This window comes from Populus nigra, chromosome 2 (assembly GCF_951802175.1).
Source record: "Populus nigra chromosome 2, ddPopNigr1.1, whole genome shotgun sequence".
NCBI classification, from domain to species: domain Eukaryota; kingdom Viridiplantae; phylum Streptophyta; class Magnoliopsida; order Malpighiales; family Salicaceae; genus Populus; species Populus nigra.
The window spans coordinates 46,593,174-46,610,168 of record NC_084853.1 but is presented as its reverse complement, the minus strand read 5'-3'; the positions used below and the strand labels follow the sequence as shown (position 1 = coordinate 46,610,168).

The window sequence follows — 16,995 nt, the reverse complement described above, 5'->3', positions numbered from 1 at the left end:
CAAAATGAAAAGCACGTTAAAAATGGGGTGCAATAAAATAAGATTCTGCATACCCTCCAGGCCCATCATTGCAAACAAGATAATGTTGTTTTTTTCACAGGCCAGTTTCCAGGACATTCGGCTGTCCAGGATCGAATAAAAAGTTCGATTTCAAGATTCTTTTGCGTGTTTAAACATGATTCTTTCTTAATCCTTCAACTTGTCTTTTGAAAATTATTTTCCAACCTGGCAAGTATTTGCTAGAGGTGGAAAACGTTGTGATCAGGGTTATTATAAAATTCAAGACTGTCGTTGGCTGGTCAGAACATCCACCCTGCTGCCGCAGCATCCAGCCCACCGCTGGCAAATGATCTTTCGTTGACCTTTTTTTAATCCATTTTCCCCAGCAGGGAAACATTTTATAGAGGAGAATCAGTCTTTGACAAAAAAAAAAAAAAAAACTGTTCCACTGAATCACTGTTAAGATATTTTATTTACTCGCAATCGGTAGCACTGTCCCGTCACAATCTCCCGAGCCATAATAGTATCTGCAGCGTAATTACTCCCCTGAATCTCCCCTGGGATAGCTCGAGGGCTACGAATGGAGGAGATGCATAAAAATTACATACATTTAACACTCACAAAAAGAACTCTAGAATAAAAATTATTCAAAACTTTACTTGTCAAATAAATATAAAAAATATTTTTAAAATATTTTAAAATACCTTGTTTATAATTTTGTCCAAAGCTTTTATTATAAACAAATAGCATAGTACTTACATGAAGAGTCAATTCAACTCATGCGTCAGGTCATGGATCATGTAAGTTGATTCATAGGTTAACGTGTAAACTTAAACTTTTGTATTTTTGATAAATAGATTGGCTCATGGAGTTTATAACCAGGCAAAGTAATAGGTTTTTTTATGAATAAAATGTGTGGTTCAAGAAAGATCGAAACAAAAAAGAAAAAAAAAACCCATTCTCTAGTTGGTGTTCTCCGATTTGTTGGAAAATCTTTTGTGTGTTTTCACTTCATTCTCAAAATTCCAAGCTCCAACAAACCCTAAAATTCTAAATCTCTGACATTTTCCTAAACACCGCGTGTCGCCGAACTTCAATCTACTCGGTTTCAAGGCTTTTAGAGGTCGCATTGAACTTTAAAAACTGACCTGAAGATGAAAAGTCAATTCAGGACGTCGAACGAAGTGGAAAACAAAAGGAAGGGGGTCTTGAATTTCAAACGAATCCTCTCAAAATCAAATTGGTCTTTGAGTTGACTTTTTGGGCAAATTAAAAAATGTCTCACGACTATATATAGATAGTCTCAGTTTAATCCTTTATATCGATTTTACTTTCAATATTTATAAATTCTTAATCAATGACTTCCATCCATTTTTAAGGCTTTCCATCCCTGTTTTCTTTCAAATTATCTTTTTTTTAATAAATAATCATTTTATAGGGAATCTGACATTTTTGTTAGGTAATTTTAACACAAATCTTTAATATAAGAATCAAAATAATTCAAAGACAAAATTGATACAATAATAGTTTCGGGGTGAAATTAACACTATCATAATTCTACTTTTCTTTTCCTTTTCACTTGTTTTTTTTATAGAAACCAAAATCACTATGAATTTCAAATAAATTTGATTCACAAAATGTAGGCTTTTTTTTTTTTTGGATTGTGTGTATGAGAGGGAGGGAGGTGAAATTTTTATCTTTTTCTCTCTCTCTTGCTTTTGTTTTCCAAGTTTCATACTTCTATTAGTGAATGGTAAAGTAATGTGTAGTTCCTGTAGTCTCAAAATGTTTCAATTCAGTACTCATAAGTTACGTTTTCAATGTCAACTCCATGGTTTTTGGAAAGAATATTATTGTTTTGATATTACTTTTGTTCTTGTCCTATTTTTATATTTTATATTTTCTTTTTATTTCTTGAAAATGGTACTTATTTTAATAGATTTTTAAAATGATGAAATTAAGAGATTTTATTTGATTTTAACACTTAAATTCCCATTATTGAAGCTTCTTTTCCATTCAAACTAGCACCAACAAAACTCACAAGTAATCTGATTTAAGTCAAGTTTATCAGCCTTGTATTTGTTGCATGTGTCATCCTGACCCAATAATCGATCACTCTATTATCCACAACGATTTTTAAGTGCGATAATCTCAACTCATCCTCCAACTTAATTAATTTTAATCAATCTTGAGGTTTATATTATGTCAATTAATTCAACCAACAAGGTTGTTGGCAGCATTTATATTTCATGCACTTGTTGAGCCTAGCCAGCTTTATGGTACGTAGTTATCTCGATTTTTATCCTGAAAATTAATATCTAAATTTATCAATTATTTTAGTTCTTGGATCACTTAATTTCATCTAATTCTAGCTAGGTCGACATTCATTCCAGTTTAGATCATCTTTCTATCTGACTTCTAATCGCACCTTATCAGTCTCAACCTATAATGCTTAAATTCATTCTTGCTCGATCAAGATAGTCGAAGTCATCCCTCCTTTGAAGTTTATTGTTAACTACTAATATAATAATAAAAAAATTAAGGAGAAATTTATTATTTTTAGGTTTAAAAAATAATTTGCTAATTTTCATTTATACATAAACCAAAAACAAACAAAAAATGTATTTTGTCTAGATTATTCAATTAATAGTATCCTTAACACTACAGTGTGGTTGATAATGTGTTCTAAAGTGTGTTTTAATAATGATTTTTAATTAAAAATATATCATAATAATGTTTTTTAGATTTGTTTTATATTTTTAAGTGGACATGTTAAAATTATATATAAGAAAAAAAGTTAAAAATACTTTTTTAAAAAAAAAAAAATACAGAAACCACACGTCTCAATGCTAAACAGGTGAGTGCACACAACGACAACGGACATGTTTTCTTTTAGACTTATTGCATAATATTAATTAAACCGGGAAATGATATCGATGCCATTATGGAACGCACAAAAAGCTACTGGCACAAGAAAGCAGGACCGCTCCCTCCTCCACCCACATTATACACTTCAAGAACTCCTTCCCAAAAGTCACCATTGCAAAAGAGTAAAGCCTCCAATTATCTCAAAAAGAGTGATGCGACTCTAGCAACATGCTTCTTATTTCATTATTCACAGAATGGAGTACTGTATCATCATTGTTTTTTCTATCGACTTAGCTAAGAAAAGGACTCCAACATGATGATATCAATGCCATTATGCATTACAGAAAGCTACTGCCCTTGAAAGCAGGCATTGGCATCCCCACTACCCACGTTATACTTTTCCCACAACAAGAAACCAAAATCTCTAATTATCTAAAACCTTGCCCTCTTTAATGAAGTGACCGTCACAGCAGCTCCCAAGGATGACTTGCCAACCTCTATCTCAAAAGAATCATACCTTAAAAAGAATTCCACGACAAGCAGCCTAGCCACGAGTACAACAAAATCCTTCCCTGCACACTGTTTATTTCCCAACGTCGGCTTCTCTGTCTCAGGCCCATTAGACCACAGCACATGCTTCAACAACTCCTCTCCCTCCCCAATAAACCTGTCAGCAACAAACTCTTCAGCCCGAGTAAATATTTTCGGGTCTTTAGTAGCAAATGGTTGAAACCCGAATAACAGCTCCCCTTCTTTGACTTCGAAAGCAGCATCGTGGCTTTCAATTATCAGATCACGCTTTGCTTTACCGTACTGTAGAGGGACTGGTGGTTCAATCCGGAGTGCTTCATAGACTGCTGATTTCATCAACGGCATCTGTTCCATACCCCTCATTGTAACATTTCCACCGTTGGATTGAACAACTGATCTGATCTCTTCGGCTAACTGAGCGTGAAGTTTGGCCCCGGCACGGCCTAGCCATTTCATCATGTTTGGAAATAAAATCTTCATTCCACCAAACGAGTTAAAGCATGTGGCGAAGAGAAGATTATGGCATGCCTCCTCTCGTGAAATTCCTAAATTCTCTGCTTCATCGAGCAGGAAGCTTGACGAAGCATAGAAGAAATCGTAAAGGCGCTGGTAGTTTTTTTTAATCAGTGATGGTGGTAGACGGAAGGAATGGATTGTAAGATCTTCGAGATATTTTGGAAGACCGAGAGAAAGGACCGGACCAAGGTTAAAGAGCACCCATTTTGAAACTAGACCAGGTCCGTCAAGGCCAAGACTGGTCTGTGCCGGTTCAGTACCAAACCAAGCCCGAGCCAAGAAGTTAAAAGCTGCTTGATCATTAGCAGCAACGAAATTAGCTTTCCCTTTGAGAGCCAAATCTTTTTCAAGACTCGTAAAGAGTTCTGTGTAACTGGCTTTGAATTCAGGGATTACGTGATCACGGCGTGACTTGAGGAGATAGAACATGAATTTCTTCAATTTGGCGTGCATTGGCTCGGATGGATCGAGATAGGACAGAATTCGATAGCCACCAGTGAGTTCTGTTGAAGGCATGTAAGTACCTGTAAAAAGGTCTTTCTTTTCAACTTTTGTCACGTCAAATAGAACCGGAAAGCTCTTGCCGTCAAGTAAAACCACAACCTGTGGATTTGGAGCAATCAAAGGACCTGGTCCCATGTTGGCTCTAAACACCGTTGATCCGTATTTCAGAACTTTGGATTTGAAGAAATTGTCTCTGCCCTGGTTATAAAAATAATCCATACGATCCTTAAAGGGACCGACAAGAGGAAGGCCATAATCACCAGGGATTTTACGGATCGGGAGTTTGGTGTTTTCAGGTGGTGAAACAGTAACACCTGGAGCCGAAACTGATGGTTTTTCTGATACTGATGCTCTGATGGTCCGGAAGGACAGGCTACGAGCTGAGGGCTTGAAAGTAGATTTATTTTTTAGTGACTGGAATTGGGGTTGAAGGGTTGGAAAAGCTAGAGAAGATGAAGCCATGTTTGTGCTTTGGCTAATCTACCTGCCTATTGTTGTGCAAGCTGGAAAGGATATGGTGGGAGACAGGGAGTATTGTTGAGAAAAATGGGGTGTGGGGAGCAAGTGGAGTGCCGAGTCTTTATTTATAGCAGTACTGGGTTTAATGAGTGCGGGTGGTCCATTGACGACAACCACGAGCCTAAAATTTGTGCTCTGATAGAGTCGTGAAAAGAATGCTTTAATAGTAATTAATACTCGGTATCTGTTTTACTTTTCGACTTGGATTTTTCCGTTCTTGAATGGCACCTAAAGAAAATTCTCCAGGAGAGGAAGCATGCGTGTATACATGTCATTTCCTTGAGTGTCTTTTAAGTCTGAACAGTGCACGTGTTTTACTATGGATCAATATTTATTGTTTGTTTTTTTTTTAATCTGCCTTTCAAACAATGATTAAAGAGAAAGTAATAATTAATCATTTTTAGTCTTACAGCCTGTTTGTTTTTACATTTCAAGAATATTTTTAAATTTTTAAATTTTTTTCTTTACTTTAAATTAAAGTATTTTTAGTGTTTTTAGATTATTTTAACGCGCTGATATCAAAAATAATTTTAAAAAATATATATATTATTTTGATATATTTTTTAATGAATAACACTTTAAAAAATAACCGCAACCACACTTTTAAAATCAAGATCTTGTCCATCTATGTGTACCGGGCGAGCTATTAGATTTATTATTTATATGATTACCCTAGCCTTGAGTTTATGTTTTTTTATGTCATAAATATTTTATTAGTTTGAGATATTTTATTAATACTTTAATAAATATTTTTTTAATAATGAGTGATGGTATAAAAGAGAGGGGGGTATCCTTTAAAATGAGGTTCATTTTTTCCCATGAAAAATAACATATTTATTTTAAAACTTTCTTTTAAATTATGATATTTTTTTCTTAAACAATATTCATTTAATTATCAAAAAATTTCCAAATACATAAAAAAATTTTACAAGTATCAAACATGATCCATCAATCACTTTGCCTAAAATAAATAAATCAAATTATCAAAACAAGTTAAGAAATTAATCAAACATCTCAAATACCAACTTGGCTCACAAACCCATGAAACTTGGCTCAGAAACCATGAAATAAACTTGTACATCATTAGTTTGTAAGATTTATTTTCTTTGATAAATCCAGAAGGTGAATGATAGCATCACTTTGTTTCTTTATCCGTTCACCTTTCTTATTGCATTCTTTTGACTAATTTTGTTCTACATTTGATGTTAATTGATCACCTAGCAGGATGAGTTGTCTTTAGAGAATATGAGTAATTATAAATCCTTGTCTATGTTATGTAAATCATATTGTCAATTATATGAATAATAGAATAATTATATTAATGAATCTAATATCAATTTTTCAAAAATAATATGATGTGATGATTAGTATGTGTTTATAATATTATGCTATAAGATATGCTTTTTAAAAATATTTTTCATTTAAAAATATATTAAAATGATTTTTTTAAAAACAACATATCAAAACTATAAAAAAATATTAAAAAAATATTAATTTAATATACTTGTTAAATAGCTTGATCTGCCACCTTTGCCCATGCGATGGTCGACTCTCTATTGTTCAAATTTGATAAAGTATTCTAATTAAATATTCAGTAATATTTTGTTTTTATAAAATTAATCCAGTTAGATAAACAATTTTCACATGAAATGAGACTAAAACCACATGCATATATCATATGATCTACGCGTAATCATCTACACACGTAATCAATGAAAAAAAACGAATTCTCTTATATAAACTTTAAGTTACTTGTACGCTAATCATGTGATCAATGAGTCCCTAATTTTTTATTAGATTTTGAGACTAGTCAACTTTATCTCAAAATCTAAAGCCTAATTTATTCCTTGAATTAATTAAAAACTCTTCTAAATTGCATCAAATCGCCATGCGACTTGAATCCATGACATTTGAAGAATATTTTTATTTTCATGTAAGTGATTCCACACAAGTTCAATCCATGCAACATCATTTATTTAGTATATGAATTTATTACTGAAAAAATATTTTTCGACCATGGTATTTCCATTATTATTTGCTAATATTCTAGCAGTGAGTAGTGACTAGAAGTGAATTAAACTACAGCTAACTATTAACTTCAATTGGGCCACTTTTATTGTTTTGAATAAATTATCAACACAAAGATAAATAATCTTGAATATATAATCTAAACAAACATAATAGTAAAATGATGATAGTTTGAGCCATAATCAAATCAGCAAGTTCCTCGTTGTTAATACTTAGCAGAGCGCGCCTTTCCCAATCTACCATAGTGTATTTTATGAAGGTCTAATCTTATTTTAATCATGATGGGCATCCATAAAAGACAACCGATCTGCATCGATGATTCGTCAATGGCAGTCTAATTCTAGACTACACAACAAGCTACCCCACCCCACCCCACCCCATCCCATGCTTTCCCATCCCATGCTTACTGGGCAACTATCGTGGCTAGCTAGTTGCGACAATCCATCATCTTATCATCGTTTTCTTGGAACCAATAACTGTCCATTTTGCAAATCATGTGAAGACAACGAACCCCAAAAAGAGGCCGTCCTTCGATTCTCATCCACGTTGGGGATTTAGTTTCCAGAGAGCGGGTCGTCACATCCTGTGGACTGTGGCCGCCTTGTCCACAGTGACAAAGGAAAGCCAAAATATGCTTCATAATTACATTGATTTGCTTCTTACTCGTGTTGTCGAGTTGCAATATGCCATTTCAAGTTAATTAAGCAACATGTATAAAATCTTAGAAACAGAAAGTGCGGCTGTTAGGGTGTCACGGTCACCGGCTTTATGCTGCGCATGTGTTAAATTTTGTATGGAGTAGCCAGTAGCTGAGATGAATGGGGCATGACGGTGGTTGCGGCTGCGGCTGCTGCTGCGGTTGCGGCTGTGCTGTGGCTGAGGGTTGAGGGTCAATTTCATGAATATTTTCAATGCCTAATTCTACCGAAGAATGGTAAGGTTAAGGTCCACAACATACTGCCAAAAGCAGGAAAGAGTCAAACCGTTGTCCTTTCAGCTTCCGACCACTGTTACTATTACCGCGTTTTCTAACGGTCAAATGCACGTGTGTAGTAACCTTAAAACTATTCCAATAATAATTACAAACAAGCATTTAGCTGGATCAGCAAGCATTTAAGGATTGAAAAGGGACAAACTTTATTTTATAATTCAAAATTCATTACACCTTGCATTAACTGGAAAAAAAAAACAACAACAACAAAGAAACACGATAGATGGTGCTTCCATTTGTATAGTTTCCATGCCAATATATAATACATATTCAGATTGTTGACCATTTACTCAGATTTTTTTTAGACAAACTTTCAAATTTACTATTCAAGTTAATGCTAGCTGTACATTCAAATAATTTCTGTATTAATTGTGCAATAAATTAAAATTTCTTATTTTCTCAAGAAGATACGTGATGTGAGAGAAAGATGCCTGAATGAATAGCATTTAGAGAATTTGAGATTTTATATTTTAATGTCTTGTTCAAGAATTAAAGAAAAATCCCCATCCAATTTTCTTCTGCGAAGGAGGAGATCATCTCAGAAGCACCGAGAAACTCAACAATTTCATTACTTATATTTAATAGAATGATCCATTTTTTTTTATAAAAAATTCTTTAATAACATAAGTAATTTGAAAAATACCTTTGATGTTTAATCGAGACAGCCCTAATACTTGAATGATAATTTCAAGCTTCATCAAAAAGAATTTATGTAAAAAATGGACAAGACTGTAAGGATTTAGCTCATTGAGGCGTGGTTAATCCCTTCATGGATTCACAATTTAATACGAATTTGTTTCCATAGAAAAGGTAAGATATAGGCGCTACTGAGACAAGTCAACATGAAATCCCATCAACGCATCAATTTTGTTTTGATAATCCTTATTGAGTGAATAATATTTTTTTATTAAAAAAATTATTTTTAATATTAGCACATCAAAACGATTTAAAATATATAAATTATATTAAATTTTAATAAAAAAAATTTAAAATTTTTTAGAAATGCGGTTTACACCGCGTTTCCAAACAATTTCTTAAAGGTATTTCAGAAAAAAATTTTGATTAAATTTTTATATATAACCCGGAATTATTTTTTAATTAACTCCTGATTGATTAGCAGAAGTGCTACTTAGGCGAGTGAAAAGAATTGATAAATATTTATATAATCTGGAGGATAGAAAAATTTGTCATAGCAAAAAATGATTGTTTTGCTTTTTAATGCGCTTTTACTTTGAGATGGGTTGGGGTTTTCGAGTGTTTCCAGGCCTGGGTATGCATACTTGTTTCTCGAGGCCATTTTGGCATTTCTAGGCTTCTGGGTATAGCATGGGCCTTGGCCGATATTTTTATTTAATGAAACTCTTGTTTGTTCGAAAAGAAAAAAGAAATGGAGATTCTTCGGCTGTGTTTCAAGATTTTAAAACTGTAACTCGTGAGATTTTATATGTTATGTTTGTTTTCTAATAGGATTTATGGTGTAAAGTGTTTTTTATTTAGAAATATATTAAAATAATATTTTTTATTTTAAAAAATTATTTTAAAGATAAATATATTAAAATAATTTAAAAACATAAAAAGAATATTTTTTAACAAAAACATTTAAGTTTAAAAAAACACAATTTCAATCACTTTCTAATCATAGCTTTAATTATAACTCATGTCTCATAAATTAATATGCCATGTCATTAATTTATTCCACATCAGTAACTCTATTTAAATTCACTTTTCTCCCTGTCTTAGTATATTTTATAAATATATTTGGTTTTAAAAAATATTAAATAATTTTTTTAATTTTTTATAATAATTAAATAATCATGCACTACATACTAAAAACACTATAATTTATGAGTTTAAGTTGTAATTCATAAAATGTCAGTAATTATATTTTAAACATTATAAAATTTCTCATGTTTCAGTTTTATATAATTCTATATAACATGTTTATTTAGTGGAGTTTTAGAATATATTTTCCCAATGGAAAAAATAAAAATAAAAATATGTACACACGATTAAAATTACAATATCATTTTATTTATTATTTTTTAACCAGAATAATATTATTTCAAAAGTAAACTTAATTGTCCCAGTAATACATAGATTAACCCGGACTCTGTCATAATCCAGCTAGGATCTGACAACTATAGTTAGTTTACATAAATTTTCGTTCTGTTTCATTTAGGTTGGGCTAGCTGAATATTAGATATTGGGCCAGAACAAGTTGTGATGGGCCCAATGGATGTAGAAAAAACATCCAATCACATATTAACAAATAACACACACGTGCTCATCTCCTTACAAGGAACAGACTTTTATTGAGGTTAGTGGATTAGGGTTTAAGCACCTGTAAAACCTTAAAACCTAACTTCCTAACAACAACACGAAACATGGAAATGCAATCAGTTTGCACTGGAATTACTGCCCCAAAACTCAGATTATCAACTAATCGTTTGTTTTCAAACGAAATTGTAAGTACATTTGCTCAAATTTATGCTTGGATTGTGTCTTCTTATACCTAGACTTCTTCTAACTCATCATCTATGTTTCAAAATTTAAGATATCTGCAAGCCATGTTGGGTTGAGATGTCCAAGAATCCTGCTTAAGAACCCATCAAAATGTATGTTTCGCTTTCTCACACTAGTTGGTTGATGATTAAAATCAGTTTCCATGTTCTAAGTAATGGGTTTTTTTTTTTTTTTGTCTTATTGCAGTGTGTGTGAAGCCTGGTTTTAAGAATATATTTAAGGGGATTTCTTGGTCAAGCTTGAACAGAGGAGTTGTGATACGTGGTTCTTCTAGTTCTAATGCTGATGCGGATTTTAAGATTTCGAGAAGGAAAAGTTCGGGTGTGCCTGCTAGTAGTTCTAATGGGGTGGAGCCATTTAATGGTAAATCAGGTTCTGTTTCTTTTCATGGGTTGACTCACCAGTCTGTGGAAGAAGGGAGATTGGTCTCAGCACCTTTTAACGAAGAAAAAGGCTCGTTCGTCTGGTTATTGGGACCAGTTGCGTTGGTATTGTCTTTGATTGTGCCTCAGTTTTTCCTTGGCTCTGCCATTGAGGCTTTCCTCAAGGATGAAGTTCTTGTAGGTACTTATCAGTTTGAGTTCTTGCAATATTTGCTCTTAAAAAGTGGCGTGGAACTGGAATATTTGACTGAGCACAAAAAAGAAATGCGGAAATTAACCGCCTCTTAATTTTCTTGCTTGCTTCATATGTGTGCGATGCTCTTTTGTTTTTTAGCCAATTAACTCGATTTGAACACCATTAATTTATCATGACAGATTATGTTTACTAGGAATATAGATAGCATTGCAAATTGTAAGTGCCTATTGTCAATTTCGAGCATGATTGATTTGGATTTCAGTGATATGTTTTTTAGGGTGGGGGAGTGGGGAGCCTAGTTGCTCCCACATTTGTGTACACTAACTATCATTAGTGAGTTTGTGGGAAGTGCTTGTGCTCAATAAGAACCGAGTTCGCTTTTAAGACTTTGGAAGACTCTAACCAAGCCAGTCTGTGAGGTCCGGGAAACATTTTTCTTAAGTCACCGAGGTTATTGGATCAATATCAGATTGCCAAACTGGTGTTACAGGAAAATGCAATGGATTTCACTTCTTTGATTAGATGTTTATTGTGCTACGTGGCCTTGCAATTGAATTGATTGTTGTCTTGTCAACAACTTTCAGGGTAAACCTGGTTGGTCATTTCAATATGATGATCTACTGTGTTGATACTTTGTATGGGAAAAAAGAGTACCCGAATCTTGTCAAAATAATATCATGATTTATTTATGCTGCTTGAGTGTGCATTTATTATGATTAAGATGGGAAAAAGAAATCTACAAAGCATCTTATATGCCAATTATTTTGCAGAGATTGCGACATCATTATCTTTCGAGGCCATGTTTTACTTTGGTCTTGCAACCTTCTTGACTGTGACTGATCGCATTCAGAGGCCTTATCTGCAATTTAGCTCAAAGAGGTGGGGTCTTATAACAGGCCTCAGAGGATACCTGACATCTGCCTTCTTTGTCATGGGCTTCAAGGTTATTGCCCCTCTCTTTGCTGTGTTTGTGACCTGGCCAGTTCTTGGCTTGCCAGCGTTGGTTGCTGTGCTTCCCTTCCTAGTTGGCTGCCTTGCTCAGCGTCTGTTTGAGACTTATCTGGACAAGCGTCGTTCATCTTGTTGGCCTCTAGTCCCCATCATATTTGAGGTATATGACTTCATTTACTGCAATCCTACGCTCTTGAAGCCAAAATTTGTGGGTTTTAACAGTTTGAATTGGTTTGACAGGTTTATAGGCTATATCAGCTGACAAAAGCTGCTCATTTTATTGAGAAATTGATGTTCACTTTGAGAGGGGTTCCTGAATCTGCCCTGCTACTGGAAAGAAGCAATGCCTTAGTTTCGATGATAGTGACTTTCCAAGTCCTTGGTTTGGTTTGCCTATGGTCATTGACGACATTTCTTTTGAGGCTCTTTCCTTCTAGACCTGTAGCAGAGAACTATTGATGTTTTGCAATGAAGATCGCATATCAGTTCCAATTCCAAAGAATCTACATCTGTACTTGATCAGGCTTTATCATTCAGCTCTTTAGCTCACTCCAAACGTTTCCAAACCCCAAAAAGTGAGGACACCAGCTAAAAGTTTAGTGAAAGTTTTTCATAGAACTTTACTGTAAAGTTCCATTGCATCACTTTATGATCAGCACATAACAAATTCTTCTTTTTCTTTTCTTTTTTTTCTAGACGAGACTTGTTGTACATTTTTTTAGATTGACAATTAAATCAATCAGCATTCATCTTGCTTGCTACTGTCTTGTGTATCTTATTCTGGGTTTCCTTCCTTTCCTTAATAGCATTACTCCATGAACAGATTATCAATGGTATAGTTTGAATCACTTTGGAGTGCAATCAAATAGTCTATCTCAGCTACTTGTTAAATAGAAACCGTGTTTACTGTTTACTACTGATAAATAATTTGTAATTTTAACATCTTGTCATTTTCAGCTCATCTTTTAATTTGTACCTTGGGTAAGAACTGAAGGTTGAGTCCTGCACTCTCACAGATAAATAACCGAGTCCCTAGAATCTGGAAACCCAGATTATTAGGGGCTGGGCTATTTTTTATGGTATTATATTCGTGCCGTTAAAACCTGCCTTGTTTGGTTGTGGGTTGACTCGAAAAAACTAGGGACTTGGAATCTCAATTTGACTGGGTTTTTAGTTAAACTATAAAATATTAATTTAGCTAAACCTAATTGACATGTTTAAATTAATCCAAACTAAATTAATTAACCTGGGTTAATTCAGGTTGAATATACTGGATTAATGTTTTCGGGTCTATGATGTGCACTGTTTACTCAATTTTTTTCTGAATTTGTCGCTAGATTTCAATCTCGGGACAGAATTCTATGTGAAAAATCTTCTATTTAATGATTAACCTTTCTTTATTCAGCATTTACTTCATGGTGAATCTTCTTTAGAATGCGCCGCTGTGCACTATAACCAGGTCGTCGCTTGCTGTCTCAAGTTCCAATTCTGGAAAATGATCCAATGGCTCTTGCAACGAAGGAAGTTGATTGCTATAAAAAAATTTAGTACTTGCATCTCGTAGTTCTGCTTTCAAGAGATATAGATTATAGAGGTTAGTGTAGTTGTCATTGTAAATATTAGTACTTTTTTTTCTGTTTTCATACTCTCACATGATCAATGTATGAAAGAAAAAAATTAACAGTTAAAACGATTTTTCTCATAGAATTATGTCCCAAGATTGAAATCTTGGAGTAAATTCAACGAAAATTTGAGTAAACAAAGCACATCAATGACCCAAAAAGCATTGATCCAACACACATTTAATAAAATCAGAGGTTTAGATTCCCAAGAACCCTTTTTTCTGTTAAAGAGAGAGTAATCAGTCAAGTTGATACAAGAAAGCAAAAGGACAAAACCCAAAAGACCAAGATCCCAGAACTTCTCAAGAAAAAATGCATAAGAAATTATCTTGTGTAATGCCTCCAATTCAAATTCAACCAGCACCGCGCTCTGAATTTGTGTCAAAGAAATCAGGAAGGTAATGTATATCTTCTAATGATTGATGCTGTAAAGTAGGACGAGAATTAGAGACAGGTTATGCCAGCAGGATAGCGAAATGGATGAGATCATGAGACAAGTTAAGGCAATGGGATTGAAAAGACGTGCAGGGGCACATCAACTTGTGGGGGGTGAGAACAAGTTGATGGAGATGCAAATATTCTATGCTGAACACAAGGAGTTTTTTTCTCTTTTATTACTTAAACTTGAACACAGCCTTGAGTAGAACAGAACTTATGGCCAATCTCTACTGCAAAGCACTGCAATGCCAAGAGAAAGAAAGCCAAGTTGTTGTCACCCATGTGATGATCATGTTGATGACTTGTGAAATACAAGCAGAGTCTCTATTTGAGTCAATAACTTGTAATGATCCAATGCGAAGCAACATTATGCTTCGTTATGCCAAGACAAAACCAGTTTGCCATCACCAAATCATAGAGTAAATATTGCGAAGATTTGGTAGTCTACCAGTAATCCCGACAGGAACAGTTTCCAGCCTTGAAATGATGAAACCTCTTGTTGTCTCTCACGATAAACTCCCGGTCCTCGATTTTGGAGAGGATCTTGATGAAATTATGACAGTCCCCACAAATCCTTAGGTTTTTCATTATCCTTAAAGTGGTCCCAGGAGGTGTATTGATAAGCCCATAAGCAATGGCTAGCCTTTCACTGTGGTAGAACAATGCCTTCTCCTTCGCTTCTTGGTCAAGATCATGAAGCACAAACCTTGTGTCCGGCACATATCCAGCATCCCTTACCTCCTTACTCAAAGACCTCAACTTTTCATATGCCTTGCTTCTGTCTGAAGTCACTCTTCTATGATTTGTGTTGATGTTGTCCTTTGCCCTTTTCATATCACCAAGTTTCAATCCAGGTGGTGATACTGGATAACCCAGTTGCCCTTGTGTTCTGGCTTTTGAGTACTTCTGTAGAGTCTCCCAAATTCTGGAGTTTGGATCAATTGGCATATTTGAAACTAACTCCTTTGCCTCCGCTATCTTTCCTGTTCTTCCAAGAAGATCAACGATAACTTCATAATGCTCTACCGTGGGAGTGATTCCATAATCCCTGCTCATTGACTCGAAATGTTTCTGTCCCTCCTTTTCTGCTCCTAAGCATACACAAGCCATTAAAACACCAACAAAGCTAGAACCATCTGGCCTAATCCCATCTCCTTTCATCTGGGAAAAGATTTCAAGAGCCTTTTCTCCTTCCTTGTTCTCTGCTAAACCCAACAGCATCTTGTTCCAAGAATCCAAATTTCTCACTCCCATTAGCTCAAATATTTCTCTTGCCCCATTTGTATCGCCCAGTTTACAGTACATCTCCACTAGATTATTCAGCACAACAACACTGGACTTGAAATTTGATGAAGACTTCATAACATACTCATCTACCTTTTTCCCTGCTTCCAGCAATTTCAAATCAGCACAAACTTGTATCAACTTTACAATATCGAGCAAGTCTGCATAACCTCCATTCCTCTCCTTTTCATCCATGATTTCAAGAGCTGCCTCCACTTTCCCCTCTTTGCATAAACGCTCAAAATCTGGCCTCACCAGATTCTCTCCTTGAACACCAGCAATTTCTCGTTGATAAGCTCTTGAAACCACAGCTAAATCTTTATTCTTTGTTACTTGTAAACTGTTACCGCTAACACTCAATAGTTCAAGAAACGAGCTTGAGGGATTGGGAGGACGTTTGGTTACAGGTCTAATTCTGGGCTGTGACAAGAAGCTCAGAGAACTAGCCATTACATGAGAGATGGCGAAAACTGAAGAATATATTTCTTTGGGTTCTTGGTTTTCAAATTCCTTTTAAGCTTCAATAGGCGAATTCCACCATCAAAGGTGTTTTAATTTAGAGCAAGGCACAAACTCTGCTTTGAAACCATAACTCCAAGATGCTCAGGCCTTATCCACAAAGGAGCAGCCCCATCTCACAAATATCTTCCTGAAGCCTCACATGATCAGTGTTATTAAAAAGGCCCTGGGACCCAGGGCCTGAATTAGATAACAAAAAAGAAAACAAAAACGGAAATTAGTAACAGTGATGTGACTCTTATAGTCTAAAGGTGTGAAAACTTTCATAAATGATGGAGTGAATGGTGAGTGGAAGATAATACGTGGTATACATCTAGAAATAACCGTGTATACATGTTGATAGATGTATCTAATGCAAGAGCATTCTTAACAAATCCAAAATCCACGTGTAAACATGTAGATGAGATAAGAGGTGCTAAACAAGGATTGAGCAAGCTGAAAATGCTCATAACTCAGAAATCAAGATTGTCATTAAAGGCAACCCTGTATCGATTCTGCAGAGAACACTAGGCAAGCCATGCATACCGAGAAAGCTATATGCGTCTAGTTTCCAAAGCATGAAACGGTGCATGATTTAGAGCTTTCTATTAAGAGTTATGGTCATTTTATTCCCAAGAGCAGGCTGTCAGCAGAGCTGAAAATCCTGCTGCCATATTTTGCAACTTGCAAGACTGCTATCTTCTTCAACTAGCATTTAATGGAGCTTTTACAATCTTGCTCCCTGTTTAGCTGCACATGAAAAGCTTTGCTAGGCAATAAAAAGATAAGATTTCCTTCCATAAATCTTATCTCTAGACCAAACAAAAGCTGACTTCCTTTAGGAAATCATTGGATGACAGATTTTGCAGAAACTTGTTTCCTACAACTATGTTAGCCACTCTAGAGCTCTAGCTAGACGATAAAACGCGTGTAGGTGTAGATAATCAGGTCTTCATGTTTTGTGATTTTACTGGCCTTACTAGCTTGGAGGGATTATTCCAATCAAAATTAGTGTGTACTTCATCACTGTAGAAGATAGAGACTTGGTTGAAGTTAAGATCAAGTTAAGCTTGTTAGCTTCTTTTACTTCTATCTCTTTGGTAGATTCCATTGAGTGGTGAGCTATCCTAAACACTAATTTCT

General features: G+C 34.8%; 3 protein-coding genes across 3 annotated transcripts; 1 reads left to right on the top strand and 2 right to left on the bottom strand.

Moving 5' to 3' along the window:
- Positions 1-3,063: 3,063 nt before the first annotated feature.
- On the bottom strand, positions 3,064-5,000 carry LOC133681701 (allene oxide synthase 1, chloroplastic-like). Its single transcript, XM_062104809.1, has one exon. It carries the CDS (start codon positions 4,879-4,881, stop codon positions 3,301-3,303), a length of 1,581 nt encoding a protein of 526 aa, XP_061960793.1. The 5' UTR covers positions 4,882-5,000; the 3' UTR covers positions 3,064-3,300.
- A 5,251-nt stretch (positions 5,001-10,251) lies between these two features.
- On the top strand, positions 10,252-12,771 carry LOC133682025 (uncharacterized). The gene is made up of 5 exons (XM_062105263.1): positions 10,252-10,422; positions 10,512-10,572; positions 10,667-11,044; positions 11,830-12,170; positions 12,251-12,771. Exons 1-5 carry the CDS (start codon positions 10,342-10,344, stop codon positions 12,467-12,469), a joined length of 1,080 nt encoding a protein of 359 aa, XP_061961247.1. The 5' UTR covers positions 10,252-10,341; the 3' UTR covers positions 12,470-12,771.
- Positions 12,772-14,210: 1,439 nt separating this feature from the next.
- On the bottom strand, positions 14,211-16,000 carry LOC133681769 (pentatricopeptide repeat-containing protein At2g15690, mitochondrial). The gene has a single exon (XM_062104900.1). It carries the CDS (start codon positions 15,802-15,804, stop codon positions 14,515-14,517), a length of 1,290 nt encoding a protein of 429 aa, XP_061960884.1. The 5' UTR covers positions 15,805-16,000; the 3' UTR covers positions 14,211-14,514.
- Positions 16,001-16,995: the final 995 nt, after the last annotated feature.

Coding starts and splice junctions, on each gene's coding strand:
- LOC133681701 (XM_062104809.1), bottom strand. CDS start 4,881: ATGGCTTCATCTTCTCTAGCTTTTCCAACCCTTCAACCCCAATTCCAG.
- LOC133682025 (XM_062105263.1), top strand. CDS start 10,342: ATGGAAATGCAATCAGTTTGCACTGGAATTACTGCCCCAAAACTCAGA. Junction 11,045..11,829: donor CAAGGATGAAGTTCTTGTAG/GTACTTATCAGT, acceptor ATTATTTTGCAG/AGATTGCGACATCATTATCT. Junction 12,171..12,250: donor TAGTCCCCATCATATTTGAG/GTATATGACTTC, acceptor TTGGTTTGACAG/GTTTATAGGCTATATCAGCT.
- LOC133681769 (XM_062104900.1), bottom strand. CDS start 15,804: ATGGCTAGTTCTCTGAGCTTCTTGTCACAGCCCAGAATTAGACCTGTA.